Source organism: Talpa occidentalis, unplaced genomic scaffold, assembly GCF_014898055.3.
Source record: "Talpa occidentalis isolate TD23 unplaced genomic scaffold, MPIMG_talOcc4v2.1 talOcc4.16, whole genome shotgun sequence".
NCBI classification, from domain to species: domain Eukaryota; kingdom Metazoa; phylum Chordata; class Mammalia; order Eulipotyphla; family Talpidae; genus Talpa; species Talpa occidentalis.
In genome coordinates, this window is record NW_023601653.1 from 3,583,428 (window position 1) to 3,605,058 (window position 21,631).

The 21,631-nt window shown below is 43.7% G+C and overlaps 1 protein-coding gene across 1 annotated transcript in view; it reads right to left on the reverse strand.

The window, feature by feature from the left end:
• Nucleotides 1-377: 377 nt before the first annotated feature.
• Nucleotides 378-21,631, reverse strand: part of EP300 (E1A binding protein p300) — a 67,718-nt gene continuing 46,464 nt past the window's right edge. The window contains exons 18-31 of the mRNA XM_037513489.2: nt 20,603-20,842; nt 20,112-20,200; nt 18,129-18,209; nt 15,958-16,014; nt 14,789-14,866; nt 13,984-14,051; nt 13,400-13,553; nt 13,133-13,279; nt 12,402-12,515; nt 11,577-11,742; nt 10,039-10,203; nt 8,894-9,055; nt 5,119-5,400; nt 378-4,883 (exon numbers count right to left, since the gene is read on the reverse strand). Coding sequence (XP_037369386.1) covers nt 2,676-4,883; nt 5,119-5,400; nt 8,894-9,055; nt 10,039-10,203; nt 11,577-11,742; nt 12,402-12,515; nt 13,133-13,279; nt 13,400-13,553; nt 13,984-14,051; nt 14,789-14,866; nt 15,958-16,014; nt 18,129-18,209; nt 20,112-20,200; nt 20,603-20,842 — 4,011 coding nt within the window. The 3' untranslated portion in view covers nt 378-2,675. The remainder of the gene's footprint in view (nt 4,884-5,118; nt 5,401-8,893; nt 9,056-10,038; nt 10,204-11,576; nt 11,743-12,401; nt 12,516-13,132; nt 13,280-13,399; nt 13,554-13,983; nt 14,052-14,788; nt 14,867-15,957; nt 16,015-18,128; nt 18,210-20,111; nt 20,201-20,602; nt 20,843-21,631) is intronic.

Sequence of the window (21,631 nt, forward strand, 5' to 3'; positions counted from 1 at the left end):
AGTGCGTTTCAATCTGCCTGTTTTGTTTCCTGCTGTCTCTGGTGAATCCTCTCAACCCCCCACACCTCTGGCCTGTACCCCAGCTCTTGTATGCATAAATAAAATCTTAAAAATGTTTTTCCAAACAGAATCTGGTTCTTCAGCCTCCTGGGTGCGGCACCTCTTCACTCCTCTCCACCTTTTCCAGTTCCCAACCCCATCCCCTCTCATAGTTTAAAATACAATTTTTCGGGTCTCCCTGGTGGCGCAGCGGGTTGAGCGCAGCACTATGAAGTTGTTTGCAGCCTCTGCAGTGCAGGTTCGATCCCGGCCGGCCATGGAGACGCCCACAAGGTGCAGACCTCTCCTGTCTCGCCTGCTACTCCCCTCAGCAGCTTATTTCAGTCAGTCTGCCTGTCCTTTCACCCCAGTTCTTGTATAAATAAATCTTTAAAAAAAAATTACAATTTTTCCAGGAACTTTCTCAGTTCCCACCAAAGCTTCTCCCTTATTCCATCTGCCTCATGACTGTATCACTTTTTATTTATTGAGTAGAACTGGGGTGTAGGCCAGAGGTGGGGATGAGAAGATTCTCCAGAGAGGGCAGGGAGCAGAACAGGTGGATCCACTGAAATGCAGTGCTGAGGGGAGCAATGGGGAGACAGGGGAGGTCTGCTGCACCATGTGGGTCTGCTCCTGGCCAGAGACGGAACAGGCCATAGCTGTGAAAGGGTGTGAAAGGGTGCTGAGCCTTAACCCCTAGGCCACCAGGGGGGGCGCATGACTATACCCATTACCTCTTGCTCTTTGCTGACATCCCCTCTCCTCTAGACTTGAAGCTGGCCGGCTTAGGGGAGGGCTGCATCTTGTCCTCTGTGCACTGCCTGGCCGCTCAGCTCACCTGTTACTCCACTGACCTGAGACAGCTGGAAGTGGACACATTTTCTAGGCGGGCTCTCTGTAAGGTGTACGCAGGTTCACTTCACATTAATGGGTAATCTTTGTTGGGACAGAGTAGGCTTGTAAATGTAGCTACTTCAAGAGGATTTTCTTAAAGCCCTCAGTGGACTGTTACTGTGAAGCGCTGACAAAAACCAGGAACATGAAAGCCACATGAAAGCCGCTGTCTTCTTCCCGTGGTTAACGCTTGTTCAGAGTCAGGGCCAGTCCGAAGGCCAGCGAGTGCTCCATTCTCTTCACACCTGGCACATTACTGGGCCTTGTCTCCTCAGTGCTCCAGCTTTTCTCTACACACTTGATGCGCCCAGCTGACCTCCTGGTTGGCAGGTAGCGAAAAACGCCCAGGAAAGTGCTGGTTTCCCGAGCACAACCTGTATCCCAGGCAGGTGTCACTCCTCTGTACTCATTCTCACCTGCGAAGTGAGGGCCACCGGCAGGTCATGAGGTCTCATATCAAGTTGTTAAAAGCTACGACCAAATTGAATTGACATGCAGTTGGTACTTGTGGCTTCCCCTGAATGTTGGGAAAGTGATCACAATCGATTTGTAAACTTACCTGATAAAGTTAGGGAGGCTGCTCACTAGTGCTTTTCTCTCCTGAATCCTACACAACAGGTGTATTAACTGATGCCTTCTAAGACAAAGACGTGATGCCAAGAAGTGAAACAAAATCCACGTGTCTGTCTCACACAGTTTATTTAACAATAGGTAATAAGAAATCAAATTTAACAGTCTATACAGTGATCCAAAGTTCATATTTATAAGTAATCAACTTTAATAGCATGATTTACACGGCCAGCTTCTTCTTCAAGTTTTACAGAAAGTGTGTATTTGCGTGAGAGCACATCAAGGAAGATGCAAACAAGCAAAAAGTATCCTCGAAGACTTGTTGCATTTTAAAATTACTTCAGCAGAATTATTATTGTTTTTTTTCATTTTTTTCTTGTTAGATGTAAAAATAACGAAAGAAACTTCTTCGCAGAAACAGAACTGCAATATATAATACATCAATTTGGCAGCTGCCCCTGTATATTTTGAAAAACTCATTTTCTTGCCAGATGTACAAATTATTTTAATACTTGAAGTTTTAACGCTGACTTAAGGAATAGAAAATTTTCTAGAACACAAAAGTAAGCCTGGAGGGGAACAGGAATTTTTCTTACATTTTTAAAAGAACATCTTTGTACCCAGAGAAAAAAACTGGTATTTTAATATATATTTATATATATTTATATATATATATATAATGTAATTTTAAAGTAACATTAACCCCTTTTGTCCTCTGGTTTTAGAAATGTTCTTTTTTAACTCTTACATAAAGTGAGGAAAATAGGGAAAAATGTCAACCATCTGCACCAGTAAATAATAACTATTAATATTACATATTTTCATTAATTTAAAAAAAATAATAAAACCTATTAGAGGTGCAAGGCAGGTGCATTTGGTTGGCTCACAGACCTCAGCCTCCTACCAGTGCACACTTGAACCACACACAAGGGAGAAAAAAAGGCTGGTGGGAACCAGCCATAACAAAAATATATTCTTTGTATTCTATTATCCCTCAGGTTCATTTTGCATGTCTGCTTTAAACCACAAACAGCAACTGCAAAGTTCTTATGTGTTCCAAGGAAAATTGTCTTTTAGGGTAAGAAAGATTCAAAAAAATTGTTTTCAGTACAAAAAGTTCTTGTTAAGAGAAAATAATTTTTTTGCTCCCAAAATACTACAAGGTGTCTCTAGTGTATGTCTAGTGTACTCTGTGAGAGGTTTGCATTCAAGTCTGAGTTATCGGTGCTGAGTCCCAGGTCTGTGGCACTTGCACCATGGAGGTTTGCCATGCCTGGATTGCTAGCGAGCTGAGAAAGCATCGAATTCTGGTCTGGGCTGGCAAAATGTCCTTGTTCCATGGGGTTGGCTTGGGCAGCTACCAGTCCAGGATGTGGGGAACTGGTCTGTGGGGAAACGTGGTGCGGTGAAGGCTGAGGTTGCATCCTCGGGGAAGGGCTGGAGTGGGGGGGCTGGGACTGTGGCCGTGGAGAGGGGACGGGTTGAGGAGAACGCACTTGATTGGAAAGAGAAGAAGGGATCTGCTGGCCTTGTAGGTGTGGGGACTGGGCCTGATTTGGGAGCATATGCTGCTGGGGACTCATAGGGTTGGGCTGAGCAGGGGACCCCATCTGTGGTTGAAGGAGTCGCTGCTGATAGGCCTGCAAACTGGCTCCTGGTTCTGCCCCCAAGGCCTGCGGGAGCTGGCCCATCTGTCCCATGTTCCCTTGTTGCATCTGTTGCATGTGATGTTGCATCCGCTGCTGCTGCTGCTGCTGCTGCTGCGGTGGTGGAGGCGGGTAGCCAACTCCCTGGGGCTGCTGGAACTGGTTATGGTTGGCCATTCCGGGACCAATTCCTGGCCCTGCTCCCTGTTGCTGCTGCTGCTGCATGAGCTGCTGTCGCCTCAGAATGTCTCGGAACTGTGAAGGCATGGTGTTGTGATTCATGTTCATTTGCTGCGCTTGGGGGCTCATCCCTCCCATGGGTGGCTGGAGTTGTTGCTGTGGTTGCTGCTGGGGCAAGCCAGCCCTCTGGACACCCGCTTGCATGGGATTGATGTTCTGCATGGCTGGACTGGAGTGGACGCCCTGTTGAACTGGCATGGCAGGTGGCTGTAGCCCAGGCTGGCCTGGGGGCATACCAGGTTGCCCAGGGAGGGGTGGGTTAGAGTTGGCATATTTGGCAGCCCGCTGCTTGATGAATGCAGCCAACAGCTGGGGGTTGGCGTGAAGGATACTAAGCACCTGTTGCTGCTGTAGGGGAGAGCTAGGAGACCTGAGAGTCCGCAAAAGGTTTTGTAAGGCTTGCTGAGACACAGTGCCTGGTTTGAGAGGGCTCACACCTACCTGGCCCAATCCAGGTTGGGGAGCCATGTTCAAGGGCTGACCATGCTGGGCCACTGACATCATGGCTGGCCTTGGCATCCCAGATGGTAGTTGCTGGGGCTGAGGCATTCCTCCTTGGGCCCATGGTGGCTGTTGTTGCATCCCTGTAGGCCCCATCCCTGGCTCCAAATGTCCACTGGGACCTCTGGCCATGGGGGGTGGGTTCATACCCATGGGGGTCATTGGAGTCATCTGGGGCATCTGGTGCTGGATTGGCCTTTGAAAAATTTGCACATGGGCCATCTGGCGCTGTGTCTCAGCTGCCCTCTGAATCTGCATCGCCATTTCCACTGCTGCAGGTGGGGGCCCAGGAAGGGGTTGCTGAGCAGTCTGAGGGGGAGTTGGAGGGGTCACCTGGCCTGCAGCCTTACCCTGGGACACAGGGCCGGGACCTTGAGTCCTGGGCATGTAGGGTGGCATGCTGTTGGGAGGGGTGGGCTGGGGCTGAGAGGGAGGCTGAGGCTGGGGTGTCTGGGGGGTGGTTGGCTGTTGGCCTGTCGGCGTGGTTGGAGTGGCAGGAGTTGGGGAGGGCAAGCCCTGCTGCTGCCCCACCACACCAGTCCGCTGCATGCTGGCCATCCTCCTACGAAGCATCTGGGCCTGCTGGAGCCGGTGCTGGAGCTGCTGCTGCCGGAGCTTTTGCTTGATGTTGAGACAGAATGGCACAGGGCACTTGTTCTCCTGGCAGTGCTTGGCATGGTAGCAGCAGAGAGCAATGAGCTGCTTGCAGATGGGGCACCCTCCATTGGTTTTCCGCTTGCACCCCTTAGTATGCTGCACAACCCGCTTCATCTTCTGGCAGGAAGGCAGGGAGCAGTTGGCATTTCGGCACTGGCAGGCATGGACCAGAGACTGGATGCAGCGCTGGATGCTCAGGCGGCGCGAGTCTCCTGGGCTCTGGGTGGCCGCCGCCTGCTGGTTGTTACTTTCATCATCCAAACCGAGACCCAGTTTTTCCATTTTGTGTTCATGGTTTTTAGTGTTATAGCAGGTGATACACAAATCATAATCCTGGGGAAGGGAGGGGAGAGAAAAGCACAAGTGTAAGTCAACTTCCCAAGACTAAATTAGCCTCTTTAGCTCCAGCACTCAAATACGGGACCAGGCCCCTCCCACCTAATCCTGCTCCTCACCAGGAGCACTGGAGCCCAGGAAGGGCTCATAGGTCTGACATGTCTATTTGCATGGCCGTTCAGGTAATTGGACCAGCCCCCTCCCCGCCTTGCCTCCCCACCCCGGTGGCTACCTCGCAGACAGTGCAGTGCCAGCGTGTCTCCACGTGGTGCTTGCACTCATTGCAGGTGTAGACGAAGCGGTCCTGGCTCTGGGTGTGCAACTCCACCAGCATGCACATGGTGGACCACTGGGCTCTCCGAAGTGAAGAAAACTCCAGGTGCTTGTCCCTTGCGAGGGTGAGAAAGGCATCCCGCCCATCCATCAGGTCGCAGGGGATGAGGGGGTCAGGATCAATGATGGGAGGCAGGGAGTTGGCAGTAGGGCTGGCGATGAGACGAATCACAAAGAAGACCTGCAAAACAGACAGTCTTGTAGACTCTGGAGCTGGAGTCCCAGTGGTGCTCCAGAGCCGGGCAGGATACTGTGAATACTCGAGTTGTTTCACTACCAGGCCGTAAGGTTAAGACAGAACTTTCCTGCTTCGTGTAACTCTGGTCTTTTCTTTGGGATTGGCTACAATGGGAGACACAACCTTTTTTTCCCTTCACCCTACCCCATCTAGTAAGTCCTTCAAAACAAGACTGGCCTCGGTGAGGTACAGCACATGCATGGTGGACTTCTGCCACAAAGTCACCACACAAAGACGCGGTCCATCATTTTATGGATCTAACCTCAGGGAAACTTATCAACAACAGCCTTGGACTCTTCAACTAAACGGCTACATCACGAAAGTAACAAGGCTGGGAACTGAGAGACACAATGCAAAAACCCTGACCGGTGCACGAGGACCAGCCAATAGGCAGTGGCTCTGGGTCCTATCTTCTGCGTGTGAAACCACAGTGTTATGCAAAGGATGACTTCTTTCTCAGAAGGCGTGTGCTGAATTAGAGATAAAGAAAATGTGGCAAGATATTCACAACTGGTGAATCTGAAAGGCTACGAGAGGGGGACTCTATGCAACTTCTCTATAAGTTTGGGGGAGTGGGGAGTTGGTATGGAAGGAGGATAGAAACAAAACTTTCTAAGTCCTTGCTGTGTAAACAGCAAATTTTTGTCCATTCTGTTGTTTGAAAACTTACAACCATGAATTCCTGTATCAGTGTAAAGGATGCAAGAAGCCCTGGTATTTATGTATTTGAAATCAGTACATAAACTATACAGTTTTATCATTAAAATATAAAATGGGGCCTCCCTGGTGGCGCAGGGGTTAAAGTCTCAGCACTACAAAGCTGTCTGTAGCCCCTGCAGCATGAGTTCGATCCCTGGCCAGGGAGCAATCCACATGGCACAGCAGACTTCTCCTGACTCACCCACTGCTCCCCTCAGCAGTGTGTTTCAGTCAGTCTACCTGTTCTGTTCCCCACTCTGTCTCTGGTGAATCTTCTCACCCCCCACATATCTCTGGCCTGTACCCCAGTTCTTATATTCATAAATAAATAAAATAAATCTTAAAAAAATAAAAAAAGGCACTTTCAGGAGAGCAGGAGCATGTGAGACACTGCGTGTCACTAACTATATTAAGATTGAAAGTCTGTGAAACTGGCAACGATATCTGCAATGTAACTGGGCAGCAATGTTTGCATAAAACAAGTGTCTTTTAAGTTAAGATAGGCTTCTAGAAAAGGCACATAGGAGGAGAGAGTACACACTGAATAGTGTCACACATAAAACATGGAAAGTTAATTAAAAGTTATCAACTTTGGGCCTCCCCTGGTGGCGCGCGGTTGAGCGCTGGGTTGTGAAGCTGCCTGCGGCCTCTGCAGCGCCGGTTCGATCCCTGGCTGCTCCCCGGCCACCGGAAGAGGGTCCCACATGATGCACAGACCTCTCCTGCCACCTGCTGCTCCCCTCAGCAGTGTGCCTCGGTTCTTCTGCCTGCTCTGCTCCCGGCTCTGGTGAATTCTCTCACCCTCCCGCGCTTCTGACTGTACCCAGTGCTTGGATAAATAAATAAATAAATGTTAAAAAAAAAAAAAAAAAAGGTTATCAACTTTGTAATACTGGATTTAAGATTCTGGCTCAAAGAAATAAAGCAAGAAAGAGCATTTGGAAAAGGTGATGCACTGGGAAGAACTTATTCTAACAAGTGGGAAATGCCGGTAACAACCCAGTCAAAACAGGCAAAGAGAACCACCAGCAACTGCCCCATTCACTGCAGCCCACTCTCCAGTAAGAACCGCCAAGAGGCGTCTTGGATCTGTGTGCCTTAGATCCTAATTCCTAAGAGGTGACTAGCCATCTCTTCTTCATAATAAACAAAGCCATAGAATGTATCCTCAATTTACATCAACCTATTAAAATATATTCAAAGGACATTTCCCAATTGGTCTTTCATGCTAGAAAAAAGTTAAATATTGCTCAAAGAAGCTAGTTAACTCTTAAATAAGACACACACAGAACTCTGGAACCTTCCATTTCACTAGCATGGTTGAGGTGATTGGTATTAGGTTATCTCGCTGACCTTATAAGGTTCTTCAAGCTTAAACAAAAAAAGAATGGGGCCTCCCTGGTGGCACATGGGGTTAAGACACAACCTATGAAGCTATCTGCAGCCACTGCAGCGCAAGTTCAATCCCCGGCCAGGAGCATCCCACATGGCGCAGCAGACCTCTCCTGACTCGCCCGCTGCTCCCCTCAGCAGTGTATTTCAGTCAGTCTGCCTGTTCTTTTCTCCACTCTGTCTCTGGTGAATCCTTTCACCCTCCACACCTCTGGCCTGTACCCCAGTTCTTGTATGCATAAATAAATGAATCTTTAAAATAAAAAAAAAAGGAATGAAAAAGATAATTTGAACATGTTTACAGATAGGCGTAACTATAGTAACTAACTGTAGAGAAGAGTTCTGATTAACTATTTCTCTCCCAAGGAGACTTAATCCATTTAGCTGTAAATTCCATACCTAAAACTAAGCCTTCATTCCTTCCCGATACAATAGCTACTTACTGTAAGTTTATGTCTATAGAGTCAAACTGAAATTAAATAAAACTTAATTACATAAGATACCCTTCAAGATTCCTCATCTTACAATGATGTCTGAAGGAAATAAAAACCCCAACACACCCAGTTATATTCCCTAACTACCTCCAACAAACAAGCAATTTAGATAATGAAGTACTTCAAAATTTAAACTTCTCTGAAAAGGGCTGACAAGTGCATATGTATCAACTTTTCTCCCAATTCACTTTAGGAAGACAATCAGTATTTTCATTTGTCTTTTTCAAAGTACACTGCAGGGGCCTCCCAGGTGGCGCAGCGGTTGAGCGCTGGGTTGCGAAGCTGCCTGCAGCCTCTGAAGCACTGGTTTGATCCCCGGCTGCTCCCCAGCCACCGGAGGAGGGTCCCACATGGCGCGCAGACCTCTCCTGCTGCCCGCTGCTCCCCTCAGCAGTGTACTTCGGTCCTTCTGCCTGCTCTGCTCCCTGCTCTGGCTCTGGTGAATTCTCTTACCCTCCCGCGCTTCTGTCTGTACCCAGTGCTTGCATAAACAAACAAACAAAATAAATAAAATAAATCTTTAAAAAAACAAAAACAAAAAAAACCAAAGTGCACTGCAGACAAACCAGAATGTCCAAGAGAGTTCTAAGGAATTTGATTTATAACAACAAATGAACAGATACAAACAGCAGGACTACACAAACTAGTACTTTAACATTGTAAGACAACTCCACATCATCTAGATTTATGGCACAGGCCAACCTTAACATTTCCTGCTCTTACCACCTTCTTATCACTGAATTGATTTCTTCCTCCTCAATTTCAGACAGTTTGATGCCTGCCTCCCAAATGCCAACACCAGTGGGCAGTGTGAGAAGAACTACCCTGCCCCAAGCGAGGTGCCACCTCACCTCCTTGTGCTTCTCCATGGTGGCATACAGTTTCTGTGAGAGGTCGTTGGAGACGTTGGGCATGCCTGGCTTCTTCTTGTTGCCCCTACTGAGACTGCTCTTGTTTTTACTGGTTTTCTTGTTATTCTTCTTCTTAGCATTTTTGCTATCTCCCTTTGTCACCTGCAGGTTAGCACAACGGGGACAAGAAAGTGTTAAGCTTTGTAAGTAATTTGGAAGCAATACTAATGGTTAAAAGACTCTCTTTTGAAACTAGAGGACTTTCACTAACTGCTCTCTTCACTTACCCGCCCTTGATTTTCAAAGCTATCATTTACGGTAAACTGTTGGCTGAGGTTTTACACTATCTTCTGGGGTGAAGAATCCCTGCACTAAGCCCCTTTGTGAGAACAAGGGCAGCCTTGTCTGTATGACCAGAGACCCTCAGATGGGCCCACTCTACCCCAAATTTGAGGATAAGGAACAAAGAGTAGTGGCTATGCGGGAGAGTGAAGACTGCACGCAAGTGGCGTGCAAGAGACCTTGGCTTCAGTTTACTCCATTCACATTCTAGAATTTTAAGATCCTACTAGTAAAAAAACCTCCAAAATCTTGAAAAACATTCGATATATTCAAATAAGGCTAGACAGAGTTTTTAAATAGGATATTTAAGAGTAACTTCAGTAAGTCATACTTAATAAAGACAATTCTAGATGATTCCCCTACAAAGCCAAGTTCTGAGTGGCAGACTGATAGATTCTGGCTAAGCCTGGTTAACCAAACTGTGGTTAAGAATGGTTTAAGTCTGGAGATAATATTATGACCTCCTAGAAGATCAAAATATTCGTATTTTGAACCTCTACAAAAGTAGAATTTGACACCCCTGCTATAGGTAGGTAATTCTCTATTTTTCTGTGTTTTGTTTTGTCTCAGTAAATGGTCCCCATTACTTAAAGCCCAAGGTCCCCTTTCAAGAGGGGTCTGGCACTAACAAGGTTTGAAATCACCACAGCAGAACCACTGACTTATCTAAGCCACAATTTTTTGTCCAACTTAAGAGCTCTTCACAGATAAATGTTTTAAGATCAAGTTCAAAGTTTCAGCTCACTTCTTGATTATACGTAACAATCAGGGTAGAAAATGAAAGGAAAATGCAAAGCTCTTACATCTGTGCTCTCATTGCTGGTGTTTTCCTCTCGTTTTCTCTCTTCCTCCTCCTGTTCCAGTTCCTTAATGCTCTCTTCCAGAACATTGGGCCAGAAATCACCCTCAAAGTAAGGCAATTCCTTTGCACTTGTTAATCGATCTTCAGTAGCTTGTTTAAAAATATCCTGTGAAAACATCCATATTCAAATAGGAAATTCTAATTAAAAAAAAATAAAAGCATTTACAGAAGTGGCATTCATAGAACACTGTATCTGTGCAGTTTCTGGCTTGGGGCAGCACTCCCTCTGCCTACCTGTGCCTGTGCAGGTGCTACTTTTCACTAACTCTCTCCCTTCTGCAGGGCAGCACTTTCCTGCCTGTCCATGACCTGTCCCATGCTGGGGCTTCTCCTTACTGACCTCCCTCAGCAGAGGCAGCTCTCCTCAAGGCTGCATGCCTGCGACCATGCAGGTCTCTTTTAGCAAACATGTCCCTTTCAGGGCAGCTCTTTCTGCCCACTGGTGTCTATACAAGTGTCTTTTACTCTTCTGTCCCATCCCTAATAAACCTGCCCTTTAAATATATTAAAACAAAACAAAATGAAACAAAAACATTTTCTGAAAGGTGGCAGGGATTTTATACTAAGCCCCAGGCCTGGGGAGACACTGTCATCAATAGTGAAGCGGCCTGCCTGGCTTGAAGGCATTGCTTCTGGTTTTCTCTCTTCTCGATCCATGAGGATCAGGTGGACTATCTGCCTATTCATAACCAAGCTGAGAATTAACCCACTAGGCCCAGCATTAGGGGCACCAGCATTTGGCCCATGACTGCCATCATGCCTGGTGACAGAGGTTGGAGGTTGGGCACGCCTTGGGATCTCAGCATCCTCCACTGAGAATTATGTACAATTCACCCAAATAAGAAATACTGCTAATGGTATGGTCATAAATTGACTTGCTTTGCTGCCTGGGAAAATTTTCAGTTGAGTTTTCTTCTTTCCATGAACAAAAATAAACATGAAATTTAGTAGGTAAAATTCTTATGAGATACCCTATGTTCAATGGCTATTAAGGATACATTCGGGGGGCTGGGGGGAATGGGATTTTTTTTTTTTCCAGGCCTCCCTGGTGGTACAAGGGGTTAAGCACAGCACTGTGACGCTATCTGCAGCCTCTGTAGCACGAGTTCAATCCCCAGCTGTCCAGGGAGCTACCCACATGGCGCAGCAGACATCTCCTGTTTCAACCACTGCTCCCCTCAGTAGTGTATTTCAGTCAGTTGGCCTATTCTGTTCCCCTGTCTCTGGTGAATCCTCTCCCTTTCCCCTGACCCCACACCTCTGGCCTATATCCCCCCAGGTCTTGTAGGCATAAATAAATCTAAAAAAAAAAAATTTTTTTTGACCCTTTTTTTAAATCAGAGATTGGTTGATCTAAGACTTTAAAAGCCTAATTTTTCTTACTTTGAAAAAATTCATACTGAAAGGGAAGAAAGCATTTTTTGAATAGAACAGTTAGGGTTAATTCTGTTCCAATTCTAGCCCCCCATCTCTTCTTACCTTATAATCATGGACAATCCTCTCTGAGGCAGCCTTGTCCAGCATCTTTTTGTACCACTCCTGCAGGCGTTTGGGCTTGGGTATCTTCTGGTCAGGAGGATGGCAATGGAAGATATAGTCGTCTCCCTCACTTGGGGGACAAGCCCAAATATGACCAGTTGTATATCTAACAACACAAAGAGAAGGACTGTTTAAATGAATGGCGAAAGGCCATCCATTCTAGAAAGAATGCTCCACTTGAGGGCCTCCCAGGTGGTGCAAGGAGTAAGATGCAACTTATGAAACTATCCACAGTCACTGCATCATGAGTTTGATCCCTGGCCAGGGAGCTACCCACACGGTGCAGCAGACCTCTCCTGACTCGCCCACTGCTCCCCTCAGCAGTGTGTTTCAGTCAATCTGCCTGTTCTGTTCCTCACTCTGTCTCTGGTGAATCCTCTCACCCCGACCCCCTGCATCTCTGGCCTGTACCCCAGCTCTTGTATGCATAAATAATATAAATTTTAAAAAACAAAAACAAAAACAGGGCCTCCCCGGTGGCACAGTGGTTGAGCGCTGGACTGCGAAGCTGCCCGTAGCCTCTGCAGCGCCGGTTTGATCCCTGGCCGCCAGGCGAGGGTCCCACAGGGTGCGCAGACCTCTCCTGCCGCCTGCTGCTCCCCTTAGCAGTGTACTTCATCACTCTGCCTGTTCTGCTCTCGGCTCTGGCGAATTCTCTCACCCTCCCGCGCTTCTGACTGTATGTACCCAGTGCTTGCATAAATAAATAAATTTTTAAAATTTTTTAAAAACAAACAGAAAACAGCATGTTATCTATTTGCTTACCCCAACTTCTTGACATACTCCAAATATCCAATTAGAATTTCATGATAGACTGCAGTCCTCAAGCCCTTAGGACGGAAGAAATGAACACTATCGAGATATGATATGTACACTCTCCTGTATCAAGCAAGGAGGGAAAAGAAAGGTCACATGGTAAACTCATACATTTCTGGCTAAAAACCATTCTCTCATTTATGCTCTTTGCTCACTTCAGAGCAATGCTCACTACACAGTGGCATATTGGGTAAGTAAACGGTGAACCCTTTAGGGGGGTTCATTGAGCTGATGGGGCTGTATTCTAGTCTCAGTACCTAGCAATGCCTGACACAGAATTATGTCATGCAATATTGATGGATCCAAATATATTCCAGCAACTTTCTTATTCTGGTCTTTCCTATTATTTCGAAACAAATTCTAAATCATATCCTGTACTATGAATGACAGTCCCTCCTATATACCTCCCAGCAAAGTACTTCACACAATCGACACTTTTACCCATTTCTGAAAAGCAGTGAGTTTATTTTCCATTTCCAATTTCAGATTGCTGTTCTTCCCCATATTGTGAACAAGGAAGAGTGCTAATAGGGAAATATTTTGTTTTACTTAAATACTTAACCAGAGAATTTGCATTTCTATACCAAGCACATCAAATACCTTTGTGCTCATGATGCTTTTTCACCTATTACAACTGCAAACTCCCATGCAAACGGAACACCAACCACAATAAGTCTTACCTCTGGTTGGGTGGAGGGCAGTCGGAGCCATATTCTTGAACATGCATTCCAAAGAAGCATAAATCAACACCATCGATCTCTTCAAAGGCAAAGAGGGCCTTGGTTCGATATGGAAAGGATTCTGCCATCTCTCCACTATCTACAAACCTACACAATTCAGATTGGAGGGAAAAAACACAATGTCTCATTCAGATGAGAATCATCAACGGTAACTCGGTCTGAGCAACCGTGGCTCCACAGGAGAAGAAAGGGTAAATGACTGGATACCTTGCTTTCATGCCTGGTTTGACTTCCACAGTTTTGTCAGAAGCATGAACGACTCGAACAGTGACCTCCCCAGACTCATGGTTATTACTCTGTCGTTTCAGAAAGTCATTAACTCGATTCTCCAGAAATGTGCCAAGTCTGGTAGATGGCAACCCTAGAAAAGTAAAACTTGCAAGTTCAGTAGGAATCAAATTTATTACTATTAGATTTAAGGTTCAACATCAAATCTCATTTATGTTTTTCAATATAAACAGTAATAACTGGGGGATTTTAAAAAAAAGTCAGCAATCTAGCTAACACTTCAAAGAACCTTTACCTTTGCCCCCAATAAGTGCCTTAAATACACAAAAGAAACCAGAAAAAAAAATTCCTGTATTTTACAAATCTTGATCAGATCCTTGGTTTCCTTAGATAATGAACTTCACACCCAAAAGTACATTCCAGTTCAACTTCCAAGTAGTTTATAGAAAATTATTTGTATTTTACTTTGGCTAAATATGCTAAAATTATTCTTGTATAGTTTATTCTAAACTGATCATCAGTGAAGTTTTGCCAAGATCTACCTGTACAAGAATGAAACTTACTTTTAGCAGAAAACTTATTTTCTTTCCGAGTTCGTGCAGTTTTCTTTAGACAGCCATCACAGATAAATCTAATGGGGGGGGGGGCGGGTGAGAGGAGGAGAGACTCAGATTAAGTGTCTTCATGGACAAAGATTCATTCTGGCTATCCAAGTTTTCAATCAAAGATGTGCAGTCTGGGTAAGCACACGAGAAATTTTCAGAGCGTGCACAAGGGGCCTGTACACTGGAGTCTTGTATCAACACTTGTGTGCGACCCTGCCATTCGAGTGATAAGAGCCACGTGACTTAATGCCAGGCCTTGTCCCCCCCCTCCCCCACCATGATGGGGGAATCAAACCCTAAGCAGGGCCAGCGGGGCCACCATTTACCGCATGATGGTTTCTCAGAGTTATGAACCGGTGTCCCCATGGCACCTTCACCCTGTACCGTCTCAATTTTTTTTAATGCAGCGTAAGTAAGACTCAAAATACGGCAAATTTAATACCTCCCCGCTACTTTCCAGGCACCAGATATTTCTTGTTATCCCCATTCAGTAATCTTAAAAGTATACTTTTGATGTATAATGATCACAAAAAACTTTGAAAATAAACTGGAATATTTGCACATGCATTAAAAAAAATGCACACATATTTTGGGATTCTAGGTTACTTAATGTTTTAAAACTGAATTGTATGATCTTTTCCAAACACAAAGAACAATTTTTATAGACAAATTTAGAAGCTCTATTGCTGCACAGAAGTAAAAAATTCACTAATAGTCAAGATGAGGAAAAATTCCTAATAATAATAGTGATTTTAAGTCTCACCCATTTGGCCAGATCATCTCGTGATGGAGGACACATATCTGATGCATCTTTCTTCCACATTCTGTACATTCAACAAACCTGGAAACGCAAAGTCAGAATATCAAGAACAAATAAAGAATCCACTATTTTCCAATTTCTGACAATTCAAGCTAGCCAAGGATAATAAACTGAAATAATAATTTAAAATGTTTTTGGTTTTTAAAAGGTTTTTAGTGTGACAATTTAGTTCAGCCATTAAATGCAACAATTTAGTGTGACTCCCTTCGATCCCCGGCCAGTGAGCTGACCCACAAGGCGCAGCAGACCTCTCCTGTCCCCCTGCTGCTCCCCTCAGCAGTGTCTTTCAGTAGATCCGCCTGTTTTGCTCCCCATTCTGTCTCTGCTGAATCCTCTCACCCCCTGCATCTCTGGCCTGTACCCCAGTTCTTGTGTGCATAAATAAATCTTAAAAAAAAAAAGTGAGAAGAGAAGCTTTGAATACTGAACCTAATACTATAACCAAAATAAAGTAAAAATGTGACTCTCAAGAAAATGCCTTCCTGCCTGAAACTTTTCTTTCTGGAGGAAAACAAAGATGCATTTTTCAAAATGTTGGAGCAAAAAAAAAAAAACAATCCCCATAGAATTGGTGTGTTTAAAACCGGTGAATTTTTATGCAGATTATAATCTTTACTAAATAAGCCTGCTTTGGAATTAAAAAAAAAAAAAAAAAAAAAAAAAAAAAAAAGTGACTGAAAAAGCAGTAACAAGTAAATGATCACAGCTACTTTAACTTTCAACTGAGCCTGCCACCAGTCTATCCACTCTAGGAATACTAGCACCTGGTATGAATACTAGTAATATTTCGGTGTTCTGAAAGGTCTCACTGCAGACTAGGGGATTGTGAACTGTGTGAAAATGCAGAGGACGGGAATGGAGTACTTGGCATGATGCAGAGGTAGCTTGGTGCTTCACTTGGGTCTAAGATCACCAAAATACCACGTCAATTTAGTGACATGTAAATGAGTGCTGTGACATAGACTCCCAAGTATCTGCTGTCTCTGTCAGATGCATATTATGTAAGTTTATTTAGCCTAAAAATACAGAATCATCTCATTGGCTGTGCAAACCAACAGAATGGAAGGAAAAAGGAAAAGCAACAGTGTACTGACTGTAGGGGAACTACTTACAGTTCAGGATCCAGTGTGTCATTTTTTCTCTTGGAAAATTGTTCTTTATTTATTGTACTAAGGAGAAAAGAGGGACACAATGAGAAAAAGTGGCATAGGAAGATGAGCAATCTGATTATTGTTCTAACACAGAAGAACAAATCTCTTAACACTAAGTGGATTATCTATATCTCCTAAGAATATACTGAGGACACATTAAATATGTACATTTTTGGCTCACACAAAATACACATTTATGCAAAGTAAGGCTTGCATTTTTGGAAAGGACTATTTACAATAAATCTATTTTCCCTTATAGGAGACAGAGAACTCATGAACCTAGACAGAACTAGAAACACAAGTTTTTTCTTTTTCTTTTGAAATTCTGCCTACATTTAGTGCCAGATATTGTAACTTTTAATAGTTTTATGTCCCTGGGATAAGCCATAAAAGCTGGTGTGACCAGAGGTAGTTAAACCATTACTTAAAAATTAGACTCTCTTGAAAAATTGAGTATTATCATTTTTTATATTAAGAGAATTTCAATAATACATATTTCAAGCTACCTATAGTTAATGAAGATAAAAATTATTTGACTTTATAGAATTCATTTTTAAGTTTTCAAACGGCCTCCCCTCCTGCAATCTAGCATACCATACTGCCCAGAGCCTCATAAATACAGAAGGCAATCATTTTAATCCTTAATCCTTCTATGATCAACTTTAGGGAACCCATTGATGGCCACATTTTTACATTTTAACTGTTTCCTACTAGTTACAACCTAGGTATTCATTTGGAAGTGGCCTGAAGTCTTGTTATTCAGTGTGCTTTGAAAGCCAGCAGCACAGGATATGGAGAGCTTGTTAGAAATGTGCATAGCACAGACCCACAGAATCCAGAAGGGGTTTCTACAGTCTCAGAGACGCACTGTCCTAAGGGCCAGCACATGTGGTTAGCCACCGAACAGTAGCAATAGTAAAGTGGTCGCCCTTTCTTGCATCTCGAACTCTGGCTAGAGCTGACTCCCAGGATTTAGCCAACAGTCAGAAGATCTGTTTAAGGCTTCAGAGGACCCACGAACTATTCTGCACATCAGAACCTGACACTGCTACAGTTTATTGCCATGGTGACTGGAAGGAAAAGTGCAACTTCAAAACCCTATTTGGAAACATTAACCAGTTTTTCTCAGAAGCCAGTAACATAACAATTCCGTATTTTGGAGAATGTTCTGAGCAGTTTGTTGATTATAAGCTAAATCAGAAAAAGTGAGGCCTCCCTGGTGGCACAGAGGTTAAAGACAGTGCTATCAAGCTACTGCCAGTCACTACTGTATGAGTTCAATCCCCAGCTGGCCAGGGAGCAATCCACATGGCGCAGCAGACCTCTTCCTTTCTCACCTGCTCTGCTGTTCCCCTGAGCAGTGTGTTTCAGTACATCTGCCTATTCTGCTCCCCACTCTCTCTGGTGAATCCTCTTACCTCCCGCACCTCTGGCTTACACCCCAGTTCTTGTATGCATAAATAAATAAATCTTAAAAAAAAAAAAAAAAGTCGAATTTTTAGAAGTACATATACTTTCTTCCTAAAATAGCCCAAATTTGAAAAATAAAGTGTCTAACTAAATTTTAAGAAACTAGAAGTACTCCATGGGCAGTTTAGCACATTTGACAATTCTTGGTATTTATAAAACAAGAGCCTGTGAAGTTATAAAAGTCCAATCCAGATTCTTTCTAGCATGTGATGCTAACAAACTTCTAAATCCCGAATGTTAAATTACATTCATACTGCAGGGATTCTGATATTAACTTACACCAGAAGGTTGAGAGGTGGTTATCCGACCAATTACACTAAAAACTGCCGACTATATCCTCACAGAAGGAATGTATCTAAGATGCCACACTGTGTGTCTCCCAGACCAGCAACAACAGGACTTGCTGTTCTAATGGAAATGTTCTTGGTCTGTGCTAGTCAATATAGCAGCAACTAGGTGTAATTTTCCACTAGAAATGTGGAAAATTCAAGTGACAGAATACTTAATTTCATGTACTTTTCAGTAAACTGTATTTCAATAGCCACACCTGTGGCTAATGTTACCATATTCGACAGCACAACCCTAGACCACTTAAAAGCCTATGTATACACAATCACCTAACAACAAACTGAGAAATAAAACTCAATAATGCGGTTACTTACGTTTGAGGCTGGGAAGGGTCATCCCCCAAAGAAACGCTCTCCCCTTGGATTTCATTGAAACACTTCTCACAGAAATGATACCTGTCGGCAAGAAGGCCATACTGGGGTGAACTGTTCCGTTCACACAACACAGCCCAAGCCAAGCAACGAAGCCACCAATCACAGCAGGCCAAGGAGGGGGACGGGAGCAGAGAGCAGGTCATCAACGGCGACAAGGACATTCAATGATGCAGATTTATGGGCCCCACAGATTGGGGTTTTTTTTTTTTTTTGTAATCAAAGCCAAGTGCAGACAACGACAAGCATGAGGGAGAAAAAAAAAACACAAAACAAACAAAGAAATGAGGGGTTGCAGGACAACAAGAAACATAAAAGCAAGACAAGACAACACAAAGCAGAAAGCCAAGGCAAAGCACAGATTAGCATTAAATATCTCAAATGGGATCACAAGTAGCAAATGATTACAGTAAATCAAACAAAAAAGTTTCACTTACACAGACCTACACTTTTAATTTTAGTAATTAATACTACTTGATGCAAATAATCATAAGGCGAAAGAATAAAAAATACCAGGGAGATCGCCATTTAAATAAATACAAATTACCTAAATATGGCGATTATAACCCTTCTCATGTTAAAAAAAAAAAAAAAAAAAAAATTCTGCCATGGATACAGTACCAGGAACCAATCATATAAAAACAACTGTCAGATGGAAAACGTAGTATATTTCTTTTTGACACTAAGGAAGCCAAGAGTAAAAAAAATTTTTTTCACCGAAAAGACTGCATAAGGAATCAAATAATGACTGTAGTCATCAACTAACAGTTTAAAAAGAAAAGCATGCAGGTACATATTACGTATTCCTTGGTACAAAGAGTGAAACACTGTAGGACTGATGTTAAAATCCAAAAATGGTAATGTCAAAATTATAGCATCAGAATTTTTATCCTTTTTTAACCATAAGGTGTTTATAACAACTTTCAGACCCACTTTTCCTAGATTTTAATGATTAAAAAGCTATGGATTCTTATCTACAAAGCATTAGGAGAGTTCACCTAACTTTTAGAAAATAAAAGTTCATGTGACGTTTTCAAAGGTAGAAATGTATGTTGCACACAAGTTCAATAAAAAAACACCACCACAGGCTTGGTTTCACAAAAGGGTACTGAGTGCTCAGTCTTGTCATTACTGTCTCAGTGTCCCAAATAAATGTCCGATGCCAATTACATAGTAGGTGGATTACTAAAAATGGGAGACAAATCACAGTTAAGATAATTTTAAAATGCAATTTGTGTCATTACTGCTGGGCAAGGGAAAACAAGGGACTCTCTCTACCTGAGTTAGAGAGAGACCCTTGCTCTCCACCCTCAGACACAGTATCTGCAGAGAACAGTTTGGCACGGGGCCATTTTGGGAGGTGCTCCTTTTATTTAATAAAGGCAAATCAAGCACTCCATATACCTCTCTTTTCATGTACTCCAAGAATACTTCTTAGGCAACATAAAAGGGAAACATTTCCAAAAAGAGATAGCTGGCTAACAATTTTTCAGTTAAGAGGTTTTTCTGGGTCATTCTGGGGAAAACAGATAGCCAGCAGCAATTTCATGGACAAGTAGAAAGAATAATTAGTTTGAAAATCATCTGTTTTGCCTAAGGTTGTGGTGAGCTATAAAAGGAAAAAGAAGTGGAACTTGGGATGTGAGCCCACCTATGCCACCAACTCACAAAGTGGCTTAGCATCACCTGCACTGGATCCCTGCCTTAGAAAAACAAGGGCTGAGACAACCGATGCAAAGCTACATATAGCTAGAAAATTGTCTAATTCTGCAACCAAAGCCAGAAATCAAAAAGCAGAACTTGTGCTGTACAGTTGTTTTAAAGCAGGATACACATGAACCACGACTGTGCGTATGCTGGCCCATCAGCATGCACTCCCTAGACAAGAGGACACATGGGCCTTGGGCCACACATGGCAGAACTTACCTGTTCTGGTAACTGTAATAAGTAGCATCCCGAGGGATTGTGCACAACTGTTTGCCATAGCAACAGAGTGTCTGTGGAGAGAACTCCAACTGCAAAAGAAAGCATGTTATATAGTACAGAGGCCCAGGGGACAAGTTAGGACAGCACACTGGCAAATCAGAAACAAAGGTCAGCGGCGTCTTAAGTCTCGTTTATGTTATTTATACTGGGCTAATAAGCTTCTAATTTTACCAAGCTAAAACCACTCCAGTTTGTGACCGTATTATTTTACAATGTGAGGTAGGCTCAGCAGTCAAACCCTTCCACCATAATAAACAACAGGATGAGAACTGGCACGAACAAGAAAAGCAGCACATGCCAGAAACTCTGCCCCCTCAAGTGAACACAATCAACTCCCTGCTCCAGATGAGCTAACAACCAACCTGACGATTCAGGGTTCGGACTGGTTAAATTTTTATATACATTTTTTTATCTCTACAAAAATTTCTTACCTTTCTCCCACAACAATATCCCAGGCTTTGCATGACGGGGTCAATCTCTTGTTCAAAGACCTCAGACAGCTTGGAGCAATATTTGTATACCCGTGATGTTTTCCGATTATATAGCCAGGCATTATTGAACATAAGCCAAATGTCATCCACATACTGCCAGGGTTCCTGATACTGTCCAGTGTCTAACTTCCTCTTAATAGTAGAAAGATCCATAGGGCTCTTCACAATATCAAAGTAATCCTAGGGACAAGTGGCATCAAATATTACTACATGAATTTCCTCGTGTATTTATTAAAGTAGGTGGTGTTATTTTCCTACCATTACCATCAATTTTCCAGCTAATGGTGAATGTTTGACCTGTCTACATTTCCAAAGGTTGACTGATGCCCATCACTTCTTTACCTCTTTAGTCTAAACAGGTAAGGGGCAGTTTAGAGGACAAAACAACAGCTTCTACAGACTTTCCAGACACCAGGCTGATGGCCCACCGGAGTGCTTTCAAATGCCTTTTTTTTTTTTTTCAATAGAGGCATGCTTTATTTATTTGTTTGTTTGGTTGGTTGGTTATACATGCACTGGGTACAGTCAGAAGTGCGGGAGGGTGAGAGAATTCACCAGAGCCAGAGCGGGGAGCAGAGCAGGCAGAAGGACCGAGGTACACTGCTCAGGGGAGCAGCGGGCGGCAGGAGAGGTCTGCGCGCCATGTGGGACCCTCCTCTGGGGGCCGGGGAGCAGCCGGATATCGAACCGGCGCCGCAGAGGCTGCGGGCAGCTTCGCAACCCAGCGCTCAACCACTGCGCCACCGGGGAGAGCCTCAAATGCTCTTTTAAAGGATAAGTGTGGTTAATTTAAAAACCAGTAAGTAAAACATGCTTAACATTTTAGTAAAGTTTATTTTATACAATAGACTATTCTGGGACATGAAAAGGAATTAAACACATGTTACAACATGGATGAGCCCTGAAAACAATGAAAATGAAAGAGACGACTCACAATGAATGGACATGCTGAATGCACGACGACGAAAA